At 35.1% G+C, this 15818-nt stretch overlaps 1 protein-coding gene across 1 annotated transcript; it reads left to right on the top strand.

Moving 5' to 3' along the window:
* Nucleotides 1-305: 305 nt before the first annotated feature.
* LOC141718887 (uncharacterized) lies at nucleotides 306-833 on the top strand. The gene has a single exon (XM_074521263.1). It carries the CDS (start codon nucleotides 306-308, stop codon nucleotides 831-833), a length of 528 nt encoding a protein of 175 aa, XP_074377364.1.
* Nucleotides 834-15818: the final 14985 nt, after the last annotated feature.

The raw sequence follows: 15818 nt of genomic DNA, 5'->3' as shown, positions 1-15818 counted from the left end.
GCATATTATTTTCTGCACTGCATTTAGTCATCTCAAATTACCATCATTGTCAGATTATAGTACAGTTGTGAAAATCTCAGTAAGCTATTATCGGGTAAAATTTAAAACTGATCTTAGTTAGCCATATTCACCTATTCACCCCCTCTAGGTGTATTTTCAGTTGGTATCAGAGCTTTGGTATACTAATCTTTCTGTAACAGGAATAGTATTCAATCGAAATGGCTGACAAATATCCCGAAGGAACCTCGGATTACCGAGCACCTCTCTTGCTTGGTACAGAAAATTACAACTGATGGAAAGGTCGCATGGAAGTCTACCTATCCAGGGAGCCACTAGCATTGAGAGTTGTTCAAAAGGGTTCATATGAGTTCAAGGACAAAGAAGGTAAACTGAAAGACATTGATGATCTCACGGAGGCTGAACTACTCAAATATAGTTTCAATGGAAAGGCTAGGAATTCTCTCATGAATGGGTTATGTCCTAGTGAATGTGATAAAGTATCTTTATGCAAATCAGCTAAGGAGATATGGGATACTCTAGAATTGTGTCATGAAGGATCCAAGAGCTTAAAGAAGGTGAAATTGAGCAAACTAATGAATGAGTTTGGAAATTTCAAGATTCGAGATGGAGAAACTATTCGAGAAAGTCAAGCTAGATTCCAGACAAATCTGAATGCCTTAAAGCAGCTTGGCAAATATATCCCTCAAGAGAAAATTAACATGAAGATTCTTAGTGTTGTGCCATTTATCTATGAACCAAAGGTAACAGCTTTAGAATCCTCTCTAACTATAGATATTATGGATCAATTGGTTGTTTTTGCAGAATTGGAATAATTTGAAAGCAAAATCAAGGAAAGCCAATCGAGTTCTATGCAAGCTCCAGTTGCTCAAATGAAGTAGTTAGCTCTTCATACTGATAACAACTTACTGGAATCTGAAGATTAGTCAGATGAAGAACTAGCTTTAATATCCAGGAAGATCAGAAAGATTATCGAGAAGAAGAACATGCTGAAAAAGAGATAAAGGCAGATTTTCCAACAACAAGAAGGCCAACAAGGATTCTAAAGATCAGATATGCTTTGAATGTGGAAAGCCAAGCCATTATAAGTGGGACTGCTACAAATTGAAGTCAAAACAGCAAGCTGTCTTAAGGATAAGAAGAAAGCTAAAGCTCTAATGACTTGGAGTGATGATGACTCAGTTTCCAGTGATGATTCAAGTGGAGATACAGTTAATCTTGCCCTAGTTGGAATTGATGATGATTCTGTTCGAGGAAATTCAGAAAGTGGCTACCTAGGAAGTGATTCAGAAGAAGATCAGAGTGAGGTAAACTCTTGTAAATATAATTTATCTTCCAAAAATATTATTTTGGAACCACTAACCATGCAGGAATGTGAGGAAGTATCTATGGGAGAATATCATTCTCTTACAGCTGAAAATAGCAAGCTAAAAGAGAAGAATGATTATCTCAAGACCATGGCACAAAATTTGATGAGCAAAGTGGATACTTGGATTGACAAGAAGGTACCTTCACAAGCTGATAAAGAGGCTAAAATCAAGGATCTTCAAGCTAAAGTCAATCATGTGGAAAACTTCAACAAAATTCTCCTCAAAAGAAACAAGACTCACTTAATGGAGATCACAGAGCTAAAGAAGGAGATTGAAGCAAGGGATGAATGTTTGGAGATGTTCAAACTCAGAGAATCAATAAATGCAGAACCTACAAATCAAGTAGAAGAACCATCTCAGCAAGCTGAAATCATAAGTCAGCAAGCTGAAAAGATTGAGCTGCTCACAAAGGAAGTTGAGGATCCGGAAAGGGGCATGGGATCTTTTGTTTAAGGATAAGAGAGTCTCAAATCAATGATGAACAACACAAATGTTCCATTGGTCAGAGAAGGAATTGGAATGAATGCCAACAAGAAGGACAAAGCTCTAAGATATGAAGGAAAATATGGCATACCCTATGATTACGCTATGCCTTGGAAGATATGTAACAGATGTGGAAAGAAAGAGCATCTGGAAAAACATTGCAGAGTTCAGAATGGACATAAATCATACCATGGAGGAAACAAACAGAAAATAGCTTAGTATGGTCAGAATGGCAGAACAAAGATAGCTTACTCTCATCAGGATGGCAGAGTTAAATCACCTAGATTTATCCAAAAATGGATAAAGAAATCTGATTTACATGTTTTATATATTTGTTCTGCTAACCATGTTGGACCCAACAAACTTTGGGTACCAAAAGGTTGAGTTATTTTATTTGTTTTGTAGATGTGTCTTGCCGCACGAGTCAAATCAACTCAATAGATCTTGGATAGCGGATGTACTAGGCATATGAGTGGAGATAAAGCACAATTCTTGAGTCTTCAGATGAAAAAGGGTGGAAGAGTGACTATTGGTGATAGCAAAACTCTTCAAATCCTTGGAAAAGGTAAAATAGGTAATAAACACATTTCAATTGATAAAGTTCAATATGTTAAAGGCCTAAAATATATTATGCTTAGTATAAGTTAGTTATATGATGATGGTCATAAGGTTGATTTTGGTATTGAGAAGTGTATTATTACTATTGGTACTAAAAAAGTGCCCCTAGTTGCTAGAAGGGAATGAAATATATATATTTTGGACTTTGAGTTGCAGAAAATAGCTTGTTGTCTTGCTGCAATAGACACGGATCCTTATGTTTGGCATAGAAGATTGGGTCATGCTCACATGGACTTGCTTAATAAGCTTTTAAAGAAGAAGCTAGTCAGAGTTTTACCCAAAATCAAGTATATCAAGACTGAGGTGTGTTCGGCATGCCAATTAGGCAAGCAAATTAGAAGTACTCATAAAGAAAAGAAGATGGTATCTACTTCTAAACCCTTAGAACTTTTGCACTTAGACTTATTTGGTCCAGAAGCTTATAAAAGTATTGGAGGTAAGCAATATGATTTTGTAATTGTTGATGATTATTCTCGTATTACATGGGTATTGTTTCTTCATACTAAAGATGCTGCTTTTATTGAGTTTGAAAAATAAATTAAGTTACTTGAGAATAAGCTCAATACAAAGCTTATAGGTATAAGGAGTGATCAAGGTGGTGAATTCTAAAAAGACTTTATTACTTATTATGAAGAAAGAGGAATATCACACGAATTCTCGGCTCAAAGAACTCCACAACAAAATGGTGTGGTAGAAAGAAAGAATAGGTCATTGCAAGAAACAACAAGGACATTGTTGTATGAAAGTAAACTACCTAGAAGTTTTTGGGTAGAAGCAGTCAATACAACATGCTATGTTCTGAATAGAGTCTTGATAAGACCTATTTTGGACAAGACTCCATATGAATTGCTAAATAAAAAGAGGCCCAACATCAGTTACTTCAAGATTTTTGGCTCAAAGTGTTTTGTGCTCAAGACAATTGGCAATGATGGAAAATTCGATGCTAAATCTTATGAAGCTATTTTTCTTGGTTATTCTATGACTAGTAAAACCTTTAGATTTTATAATTTGTCTGAGCATATTGTTGAGGAATCTATAGATATTATTTTTCAAGAACCTAACAATGATCTTCCAAGAGATGAGGAAGATGATGCAGGTGAAGCTGGACAATAACAAGCTGAAACAGAGAAGGCTACTTAAATAACAAGCTGAAACAGAGACTGATTCTGGAAAACAACAAGTTAAAATTGAAACTGCCTCTGGAAATCAGAAAGCAGAAACTTCTATTCCAGTTGATGATGCAACTGTTAAAATGGAAAAGATGACTCTCAATGGTCTTAGAGGAAATAGAGCAAAGGATAAAATGCCAATCTATGATGGTGAAGACTTAGCTCTTCCATCTAAGATAAGGAAGACCTCTCATGAAGATATTTATAAGCATTCATTGCCAAAAGCTACACGTACAGTGAAGAATCACCCTCCAGAGCAGGTTATTGGAGATATTACTGATGGACTCAAGACAAGGAAAGGCAAATTTTTGTGTTTATGCGGCATTTCTAACTCAAGAGGAACCCAAGAATGTCAAAGAAGCACTCAAAGATGAAAACTGGATCACGGCTATGCAAGAAGAACTCAATCAATTCGAACGATGTGATGTTTGGGAACTTGTCAAGCCACCAAAGAATGCTTCAATCATTGGTACAAAATGGATTTTCAAGAATAAAGTGGATGAATTTGGTACCGTTACTCGAAACAAAGCAAGGCTCGTGGCACAAGGGTACAATCAACAAGAAGGCATTGACTTTGATCAAACTTATGCTCCAGTAGCTAGATTAGAATCAATTAGGATGCTTCTTGCTTATGCATGCTACAAGAAGATCAAGCTACATCAAATGGGTGTCAAAAGTGCTTTTCTTAATGTATTTCTGGAAGAGGAAGTTTATGTCAAGCAACCCCCTGGTTTTGAACATGAATAACATTCGGACTATGTTTACAAGCTCAAGAAGGCATTATATAGCTTAAAGCAAGCACCAAGGGCTTGGTACAAGAGGCTTAGTAAGTTTTTGGTCAAAAATGGCTTAATTCGAGGTAAAATCGAACCTACTTATTTACTAGGCAAAATGGTAATGATATTTTGATTGTTCAGATATATGTAAATGATATAATTTTTGGATTCACTAATAATTCTATGTGTGAGTGGTTTTCTAAGTGTATGTGCAGTGAATTTGACATGAGCATGATGGGTGAGCTCAACTATTTCTTAGGACTCCAAATCAAGCAATCAAAGGATGACATCTATGTTCATCAGTCAAAGTATGTGAAGAACTTGCTGACTAGATTTGGATTTGAGCATGTCAAGCCAAAATCTACACCAATGAATTAAAACAGCTTGCTGACTTCAGATGAAAATGGTAAGGCGGTTGATATCAAAAGGTATAGATACATGATTGGTTGTCTTTTATATCTTACTGCTTCTCGGCCGCATATTATGCATAATGTTTTTATATGTGCTCATTTTCAAGCTAAACCTAAGGAATCACAATTAAATGAAGTTAAAAGAATATTTCGATATTTAAGTGGGACTATTAATCTTGGGTTATTTTATCCTATTACAAGCACATTTAATCTTATAGGTATAGTGATGCAGATTATGCAGGATGTCAAACTGATAAAAAAAGCACAAGTGGTGTTTGTACATACTTAGGAAAAAGTCTCGTATCTTGGAAAAGTAAGAAACAAACTTCAGTCACATTATCCACAACAGAAGGTGAGTATTTGGCAGTTGTTAGCTGTTGCTCTCAAATTTTGTGGATGATTCAGACTCTACAAGATTTTGGAATCAAGTGTGGCAAAGTTCCAATCTATTATGACAATACTAGCACCATCAACATATCAAAGAATCCGGTGAATCACTCAAGGACAAAGCATATTGATGTTTGTCACCATTTCTTGAGAGATAATACTGCCAAAGGTAAGATTGAATTAGTTTTTATGCCTACTGAATATCAATTGGCAGATATCTTTACAAAACCCCTTGGCGAAGCAAGATTTTCTACCATTCGAAGGGAACTTGGTATGTGCAGTGTATAATGGCAAGCTATCTTTGGAAATTTGGTAATGTTAGCTTACTATCAATTTTTATGTTAGCTTACTATGATTGTTTATTAAATGTCATAATTTGTGTTTAATTTGATTTATTAATTTTGACATGTCATTATTTGTTTATTGCTGCTTACTTGTTTGTGTGTTTTGATGCTTTATCTTATAATATTTTTAAACTGATAACATGTGGTAGTTTTAATATATAGACATTATTTTATATTTTTTTTGGATAATTGTTAGATTTAGGATAACTATTTCTATTTTTTTTAAAGTAATCCTAAATCTCTCCCCTAAAAAGTCTATCACACCCGGGTTAGGGTTTTTAACCTTATTTCACGCCGAATCATAATTTACCCTTTCTACCGCCACTCCTCAATACTTACAGCGATCGTTTCACCATGGTTCGTGCAACACGTAAATCCGGCCTTCTAACAAATCATTCTACCTCTAAACATGATGATATTGTGGTTGATTTGGGAACCGAGAGTGCGGATGAAGTGTCTCATACCCCCGACTCTGAGAAGCTCAAGCTCACTCTCTCTTTTGATTCGCCTGACTTGGAAAAGAGATTCACAGAAAATGCTTTAGATACTCATCCCATCCTTCTTGGTATTCCAGTTAATAAATTTTTTATTCTTTTAAGCTTGATCTCAAGACTGCTGCTAAGCTAACTGTCAAGGAAGTGTTATATCTCAAGACTATAGCCATGTCAAATTTGTATATTGAGAATTATGAGCTGAACAGGTCAACCAGCTCAAGACAGAGATTAAGGGTTTGAAGGACATTCTGCTGAACTTCATGTATGTTGCCAAACCCTCTGCTTCCCAGTCTAATGCATATTTGGATACTGGATTGGATGATCTGGTTATGATGCTGAGGATATGGACAATTAGGATAAGCAAGTTGCTTTCTTTTCTCCAAAAGAGGATGCTCTCAACACTTCTGATTATCCCTCAACCTAGATTTGTTTGATGCTTTAAGGGGAGAAATTTAGGAGATTTATGTTTGTTTAAGACTTGTTTCATCAGTTGGTTTATGTTTAATCTGGCGTGGTTTGCTACTTGGTTTATGAACTTGGTTTATGATGGTTGTTTTTGTTTAAGACTTGATTTGCTTTGGTTATGTTAAGACTTGGTGATGTAATGATATGCTGCTATGTTGGTTGTGTTATATATCCATTTGTTGCTATTTGTAGTTTAATTATTTGCAGTGGTGTGTTATAAAGTATTGCTTAATTTTGAGATATGCATAGATTTAGGGGGAGTTTTATAATTCTCCTAAATATGTGTAATCATCTAAAAGGGGGAGATTGTAACTCCTTAGTTTTGATGATCACAACACAACAAGCCATCATGTTGTTATTTAAGACTGTTTGCAGGATATATCAGTTTAATGACATTACTGTTTAAGTATCATGACAACAAGCTATTATAAGACAGTGATCTATTTCAGCAATCTATGATCACGTTATTCAGAATAACAACAAGCTAAGATGGACAGTCCAGATTCAACAAGGAAACAAATTTTCAAGGAGAAATTTTAGAAATCTCTTTTAACGAATTGTAAGGACTTCTCTATTATATTATACGTGTTTTATATATAATAGAGCTCAGATATAAAATATTTTCAAGCATTAAAATAGTTTTCCTAATTTGTAGGAGTTTGTTTAATCATCAAACTCTATCTCCTACAAACCTGATTAAAACATTTTATACTCATACAAAACAGAGGAGGCTTTTACTGAATGTTAAACATTCTTTCTCTCTTCTATCAAACGTATTATGAACGTTGGAAACCATCCTAATGAATTTAAATGTTAGAATTAAATTCTAACCATTGTAAGTTGTTGAGATTGTTTTTTGAATGTTAGTATATGTTAATATATGAGGTTTCTTGAAGTTTTTATAAAATACTAATTGCAACAAGAACACTCACAACTCACTGAACTTTATTGATTCTAAAATACTCTCAAGCTCTTATTATATACACACATTTTATCTTAGAGAGTCTATAGTTTGAGTTGTAATCTTTATCATTTGATTTGTATTGTTAAATTTGTATTGATTAGTTGCTGGATAGTTGGCTAAGGGAAATAAGGGTTTAGTGAATACTTGCTAGAGGAGTTTGTACTACGGGGTAGTATAGTACTTGGAGGGCAGGTTCTTAGATAGGGTTTTAGCAAGCCATTATCAGCAGCTGGGATAAAGGGAGATATATTATTTTATCCTGTAGTTGTAAACTTTTGTGATTCAGTAATATATTTTCTTACCAAGTTGGTAAGGGACCAAGACGTAGATCATAGGGGCTTAGGGGTCGAACCTGGCTAAAATTCTTGTGTATTCTTATTACTTTTCTGCATATTATTTTCTTCACTGCATTTAGTCATCTCAACTTACCATCATTGTCAAATTATAGTACAGTTATAAAAATCTCAGTAAGCTATTATCGGGTAAATTTAAAACTGATCTTAGTTAGCCATAATCACTTATTCACCCCCTCTAAGTGTATTTTCAATAATGTGCATAACAAAGTATCTAAGCCATCCAAGAACAATACACATAAAAAATTTACAATATTTAAAGGAACAAGTTGGCACATACTGCTTGAACATAAAATTGAATGTGCTAAACTTCCCTCATCAACTAGATATTTGTACTCTGGCATACACTCTCCCTTAGCATAATATAACATAAACATCCTGACACATGCATAATAGAATCATCCTACAAAATAAAGTACATGCACAATATAATTTACACTAAATGTTGTCTGAAAGCAGTAAAAAAGGGTGGAGGGATATGGTACATATATTCTCTGTAAGGCAATAAAGAAGGACAATACAATAAAACTAAAGCTTGAGGAAAAACTTATATATGGAATAAAATGGCAAATCAGATATGAGATCGATTAAATTTATTGCTTATTGTTTGAACAGATTAGAAAGATATATAATTCTAAAGTCCAGGTAATGCTGGTGTAGGTTAGATTGATATATAATATCTATATTAACCAGCTGAACTACGAAGCCAATGTATTAAATATTTAAAATGATTAAGAAGTCATCAGGTGTGCAAACAACTACTTGCATGTGGTCAATATTAAACCCTTTCTAAATTATAGTTCTCTTAATTCACTATGAGGACAACAATATAAAAACATTGAATATATATACATAATTATATAGCTTTACAAATATTAAAAAAGGCATCTTTATGTAGAATTAAAATGGTACAACATGTAAATTTTATCGGTTGCTCGCATGGTTGTACACATAATAAATGTTCATACAAAATTTAGATAAACACTTATGCTAATAAAACTTGTCATATTTTCTTAATTTTGACAACTTTGCAATGTAAAAACTAAAAGCCGAATCAAACATAGATACAATAGTACCTTATTAACCTATCACTCTGTCCGACAAGACGAACATAGAACAATCATTATCACATTCGAATCACAAGCTGGTCTAACATATGAAATATCATATATGATAAATTTACCTTTTCGTAATTTCACCACATCCCTTTTGTATTTTAAATATACATCAGAAAACTTTTTAAATCTCTTATCGTTTTGTTTTTAGAGTTGTTCTAGTGTTGGTACTGTAAATGAAAGTTTTTCCTTGATTGTCCCCGAGTTCTTGGTAGGCTACAAATCAAACAAAAAATTATTTTGATGTATCTTAGTAGTGGTCATTAACAACATAACATATTTAAGAAGTCTGGACACTATTGTATTGTAATCTATTTGTAGTTCTTGTAGATATAAGTTAGGAAAAACAATTTCCATCAGGCACGAAAATGTCAACTTACAATTTTAGCAAAAATGCTGTTACGATCGGCATTTTGTGTAATATTATTTGCGAACTTTATATAATATTTGAATCGATTATAGATATACCTATTTGATTATACACTTGTGTGAATGGAGTTGCTACATTATAAATTGCTTTACTTAGAATATGAATTTTTTAAAGCGATAGTTTTATTAATTGCTACTATTTTTGATTTTTAAAGAATATTCTTTACCATGGAAAATTATCTTTTAAAAATTATTTCATTCACAAATTTCAAAAGTGATCTCATAGAATTTCTAAAAATCGAAGTTATTTTATGGTATAAATTTTATAATTTTTGAACTTTTATTTTATTTTATAAAAATAGATCTTTGAAAATTAGTTGTTAAGTAATTAGCAAATTACATGAATATCCTTGCATGAAAATACCCTCCCATTCAACTAAAGGGCTAAAAAGACAATTCCAACCCCATTCACTCTCATTCTACTAGCCAGTTTACAACTTTGTCCTTGCATGCAAATTTACCTAACTTTAGCTAGAAGGTTACTTTTGTCATTTACTAAATCCACTCACTTTTAGTCACAACAAAGGCATAAAAACAAACACAAGTATCATAGCACTTCATTTTTCACTCCACCATTCCACCCACTCCTTCCTCCTCCCGTCCCTCTCGGCTCAACCCTCCCTCTCGGCCATCCCATAGCCGAGGCCCCCCATCCCCTTCTTTTCTTCATTCTTTCACTCAAACATTCATCTTATATTCAAGTAATCTTACTCCCTACATGTTGTTCTTATATATTTCAAAAAGTTTAGAGCGAGAAGTTTATGTTTTGATCTTGCATGTCATAGTTTTAGTTGGAACTCAAAGTACAATCCTGATTCTCATGGATTTAAGGTTGTATTATTGAGGGAACTACAAGGAATGGTGAAATGCCAAGTCATGAGAGTGAAGCTCTTGTTTTTAATGGTCATTTCCCTTCCATTTCATTCGGCTATGACCATAAGGGAGCCGAATGAATGGTTCTTAGTGATGTCTTATTGCCTTGATTCAATTCTTGTATGTTTTTGTGATAATGGCATGAATTTTGTAGTGAAAACTTGATAAAACCCTTTGCATGCTAAGTGATCAATTAGTTATAGCTTATGCTAGGCTTGCATGTTGATTTTATGATAAAATTATTGTGGAAATCATATGGTTTTGACTTGTAAGATTCGAAGGCATGCATGCATGTAAACAACTCATGATTTTCGGAAGTTTTTGATCATTTGGATTGATAATTGTTAGTAGGCTTTAATTTCAGTTGAGTTAAGATAATGATCTTGATTTGTGATCCTTGATATGTGATGTTAATTCGTATATATTTATAAAGAAGATATAACTTGTTGTTTTCAAAAACTTGATGACTTGTAATTAGTGTAGTATTTTAACTTTTGTTTTTCTATGTTGCACCTTAGGTAAGGATGATCTCCACTAAGTCAATATTGAGTGTAGGAGATTTAGTTCATTAGATCACCTTGGTTGAGGTTTGGTTTAGGTTTTTGGTTGTTGTTGGTTGGGTTTGTCAAGTAAGAATCTTGGTGAAAGAAGAGTATTAGTTTCTGCAGAAAATCAGTTTGGTACCCTGAGGTTTAGAGTGAGATTTGACCTTGTCATTGTTGTGTACTTTGAGGCCCAAGTCACTAGAAGCTATCACTAGGAGTATACAATAGGTTTTAGGTGTTTGTTGGAGGTTTATAAGACGTTTGGTTAGGTGCACGAGTGGAAACACCAAATCTATCCAGCGGGGGACAATTGGCCCTGTTGGGCCTTAGTTAGAGGGAGTGTTAGAGGAGTTTTTCCATCCATAGTTTAGAGGATTTGAGTTAGAATCATGTGTCATAGGTTAGTTCAAATCAGGACCCTTTTCTGCCCAGAAAAACAGGGCAAACGTAGACTATAAGCTTAGGCCTAGGGAGGCCCAGGCTAGGCCCTTGAGCCACATCAGGTTTGGGAGTTGGCTTCTGATCAGGAGAGTCTAGTGTAAAAGTTTTGGAGGTAAAATTGAAGTGTAAGAGTGTCAAATGCATCCAAGAAACCTTAGATGTCATTCTAAAATTTACCATAATGAGCACATTCACTTACCACATAGTTTTAGAGCACTTAGGACTGAAGTTTTGGTTGACCACCATAGTTGCAAGATAGCATAAAGTCAGTAGAGTGAAAGGCCCAAGTTAGGGTCAATAGGAATTGGATGGTTTAGTAAAGGCACATCGAGTTAGGAGGCCAAAATTTGGAGATTTTGTCTAGTTTAGCGACCAAGTGACTTAAGTAAGTGGAGCGAGATCATCCAAGCCTAGTGTTGCAATATGGCGTGTGTGATATTATTTGGTAATTAAATATGGTATGTGAGCATGTGTGGCTATGTGTATTATTATGATTATAAGGTGATTGTAAATTGCGTGTAAATATGCCTAAGTGCTATTGTGTTTAAATTTTGGTTTACAAATAGGTTGAGTTGGTAAGAATATATTATAATGATTTTATTATTATTTGTGTAGGATCTCGAGACGAGGGTAAAATTTCCATTAAGGTCGAGTAAAGCTTCCAGTTGCTCCTACCTGCTAGTCAAGTCCAGCCTTTCTCAAGGCAAGTAATTCAACCTGCCTTTTTCGTTTACACTGCAAGTGTGTGATAACTAGTTCATATATATGAAGCGAGTATTTTAATTCACCTCGATATACATGAACAAGGTGGTTTCGAATCTATATCCGTAGTATATAAAAATGACATGAACCCTCAAGTATTTATTTCAAGTAGTTTAACTCTACTTGAAGATTGTTATGCAAGTAAATCAAAAGTCCTATCATGATAGTATACCTAAGTAATTGTGATGTTGAACCATGTGCAAGTTATACTCAGTAACCTTATCTTAATAGCTAAAAGTCAGTCATTCCTTAACGATTATCCATGATTATTTGATAACCCTATCTTTACCCTAAAGCATGACACTCTGTTATACCTTGAGTTAATGCTCACCTTCTCTATATTTTAATACTTATACCTCATTTGGAACCATTAATGCTTACTTTCTCTATATTTTTAAATACCTATGTCTGACCTGGAAACATTACCTAGAACCTCATTTGACCTTGTTCCTTCATACTATCCGATAACCTTGCTAAATCTAACTGTCAAAATCCTTGTATATGGAAACCTCGCAATTCCCTTGATGAAGTATAGTCTAGTTGATCATGGCCTTGAAATTTAGTAGACCTTTTCCCTGTGCTTCAAAGTTGATCTAGAACCCTTGATAAAGATGCTAACTATTTAAGAAATTAACCGTCACATGGCATCAGTTTTTAATAAAATAAAGAGTTAAAATTTGGATTTCCAGTCCCAAAGGGGGACAAATATTTTCTTTAAATAGTGGATCTGGACTGAGACGCAAGTCCTTTATGCTCTTAATTTGTAGGCTTAAAAGTTTCCTAGGGATCCCATTAATGTTCTAGAACCCAGCGAGGTTCGGGATTACTTCGTGACTGATCACCGGCTGTAATCCGTAGCGTCATAAAATGGTTTTTGATAAAGAAATGGTTTGAATGGTTTTGTTACAAATAAAAGATGCCATCACTCAAAAGTTTATCTCTTACTATTATTAGCTCTACCTTCACATTGTTATTCTTATATCTCGATTTATGTTTTGTGTTGTATTGTATAGCACTTGTTGAACATTTGGCTCACTACTTGCTTTCACCCTGATATTTCAGCTAGCAGATATGGTTAGATTCAAGCAGACAGCGCGTAAGACTTATGATACCGATGCATATGTCCGAGCTTAGGTAGATTAGTGATCATTTTGTGTGAGGACTCGATATTAGAAATCAAGTTGTAATAGTTAATAGTGTTGGGCTGTTCCAAACCCTAAACTATAAGATCTTGGATTCGGTTGTAATTACTTTCTTTTGTTAACTATTGTAATAATTTGTATTGCATATATTGTTAAGTCGGGGCGTGACAGGTTTTGGTATCAGAGCTACGGTTTAGAGTCCCTGGACAGCCCAGATAGGTTATAGGATATATGTATAAGTTATAGGATATTATGCGAGAGAGTAGGTTAAGTGAATCTATCATTAATACTCCTCTTATATATATATGTATTGTTTGTCAGCAAAGGGCGCATTCCTCGTCATCCTCCGGGTCGGCTGACACTATTTCTTTCTCTGTGTATGCTGAGTTGAGGCGCGAGTTCGACATGCTTCAGGGCAAGTACGACCGACTGTTAGATCGATTGAAGAACGTGTATCCGGACAGCCGAAACTATGAAGGGAAGCCTAAGGAGCAGATGACTGCGAGACTTGAGACTTTGGTTCAGTACGTCAACACTAAGCTTGAGGAGATGCCATCGCACCGAGACCATACCAGCCAGTATACCCTCCAGATGATTACGGACGAGCTCCAGAGTATTGTGAAGACGCTTCGAGAGGAGAAGACTGCCAAACCCCGTTCTGACGGAGTGGAGCCTTAGTTCTTTCCATTATCTACCTTTCATGTTGTTGTATTATCGGACTTTGTAGAATTCCCTGTTGTTTCCTTTAAATAAGCATGTTATTCCTAGATTCAGACTTTATTCTAATCTTGATGTACCTTGACCTTAAAATTTCAATTATTATGCACTATCATTCTATTTGCTTTCAATTATTTTTACGCCTTTATATGCATCACCCTTATTGTTTAATTTAAAAAAAATCGACCTCATATGTGAACAGAATGTCATGTGACACCCTATCCTCGAATTATCTTATTGTTCATACCTGTTTTGATAAAACTTTTATTTCAGGATCATACCACCCAAAAAGAAGAACCCAACAACCACATCTACCACAGATTCTAATATTCTTCGATTATTGGAAACCTTACAACAATAAACAAATAATATAGCTCAATAACAAAGAACTCTTCAACAACAATTTCAAAACCAAGATAACCGTGAACCACACCAACCACCTGATCCACCAGTACCACCTCGACAAGTTGTCACTTTCAAAGCTTTTCAGAATGTGAATCCACCTGCATTTCATGATACCACTGACCCAGTAATAGCTAACACATGGATTAAGGAAATGGAAAGAGCTTTTGAATTGGTACAGTTAGGGGATGACCAGAAGACACCATATGATACTTACTTCCTAAAGGGCGAAGTCATTTATTGGTGGGATTCAGTGAAAGCTATGGAGGCAAATCAGCAAGTTTCTTGGGAAAGGTTTAAGAAGTTATTTCTGGACAAGTATTACTCTAAGTACATGCAGAATCAGATGGAGCTTAAATTTCTTGAACTAAAGTAAGGGAGCATGACTGTATTAGAGAATGAGAAGAAGTTTACGGAGCTGTCAAGGTTTGTGACAAAGTATACCAACAGTGAAGAGGAAAAATCAAAGTGATTCCAACAAGGATTAGAGTCTTGGATCAGAGATAGAGTGGCTATGTTTGAGTTTGATACTTATGCAGGAGTAGTATAGAAAGCTGCTCTGATTGAGGGTAATGGGATGCAGTCAAGGAAGGAAAGAGATAACAAGAAGAGGAAGGTTCTATTTTACAGAGAGAAGTCCGAAGCTGGAAGCTCACAAGACAGGAGTGTAAAAAGGATTGGATTCCACAAAGGCGGGAATTTTTAGAAGAAAGGAAATTTAAATAAAAGACAAGAATCAAAAGGGAACAACCAGGCAAGCCAAGGGCAAGTTGGAGAAAATAGATTTCAGAGGCCAGAGTGCAAACATTGTGGAAAAAGACACCCAGGAGTGGGTAATAAGCTGAACATGACATGTTATAGATGCAATCAGAAGGGACATTTGGCTAATGAGTGTAAGATACCGAAGTCGGGAGTCACATACTACAAGTGTTGAAAGACTGAACACATAGCTAGGGAGTGCAAGTCAACCGGACCAGTCAAAGCTCTGATGAACGTGGAAAGTACCAGTGCAAGCATACCAGCTGAGGTACTGGCATTACCTCCACCACCTACAACAACTCTGCAAGCAATGGCAAGGACATTCGATTTGAAAATGAAGGACGTTGTTCAGAATTCTGAAGTGATAACAGGTACTCTTTTATTAAATAATGTCGAAGCTAAAGTATTGATTGATTCTGGAGCAGCGAGACCTTTTATATCAGAAACTTTTGTTGATAAACTTCAATGTGATAAAATGACTATGAACGAGGTAGTAAATGTGGTAATTGCGAATCAAGAGAAGATTCCGGTGAGTCAACTCTGTCCTAAGTGTGAGATTGATATCTCGGGATATAAATTTTCAGCCGACTTGATACTTTTCAAGTTAGGGGAGTTCGATATAATCTTAGGCATGGATTGGTTAGGGAAGAACAACGCTCAGATAAATTGTAAGTCTAAGAAGGTGTACTTAAAGACGAAAAGTGGAGAGAAAGTAGTATTTAAGGGACAGAGGCAAGAGCAATTGTTTCTTACAATCGTTCAGGCTAAGAAGTTGCTTAGGA

Source organism: Apium graveolens, chromosome 4 (genome assembly GCF_009905375.1).
Source record: "Apium graveolens cultivar Ventura chromosome 4, ASM990537v1, whole genome shotgun sequence".
Lineage (NCBI taxonomy): Eukaryota > Viridiplantae > Streptophyta > Magnoliopsida > Apiales > Apiaceae > Apium > Apium graveolens.
The sequence above is the reverse complement of the archived record's forward strand: the minus strand, read 5'-3'. Positions and strand labels throughout refer to the sequence as shown.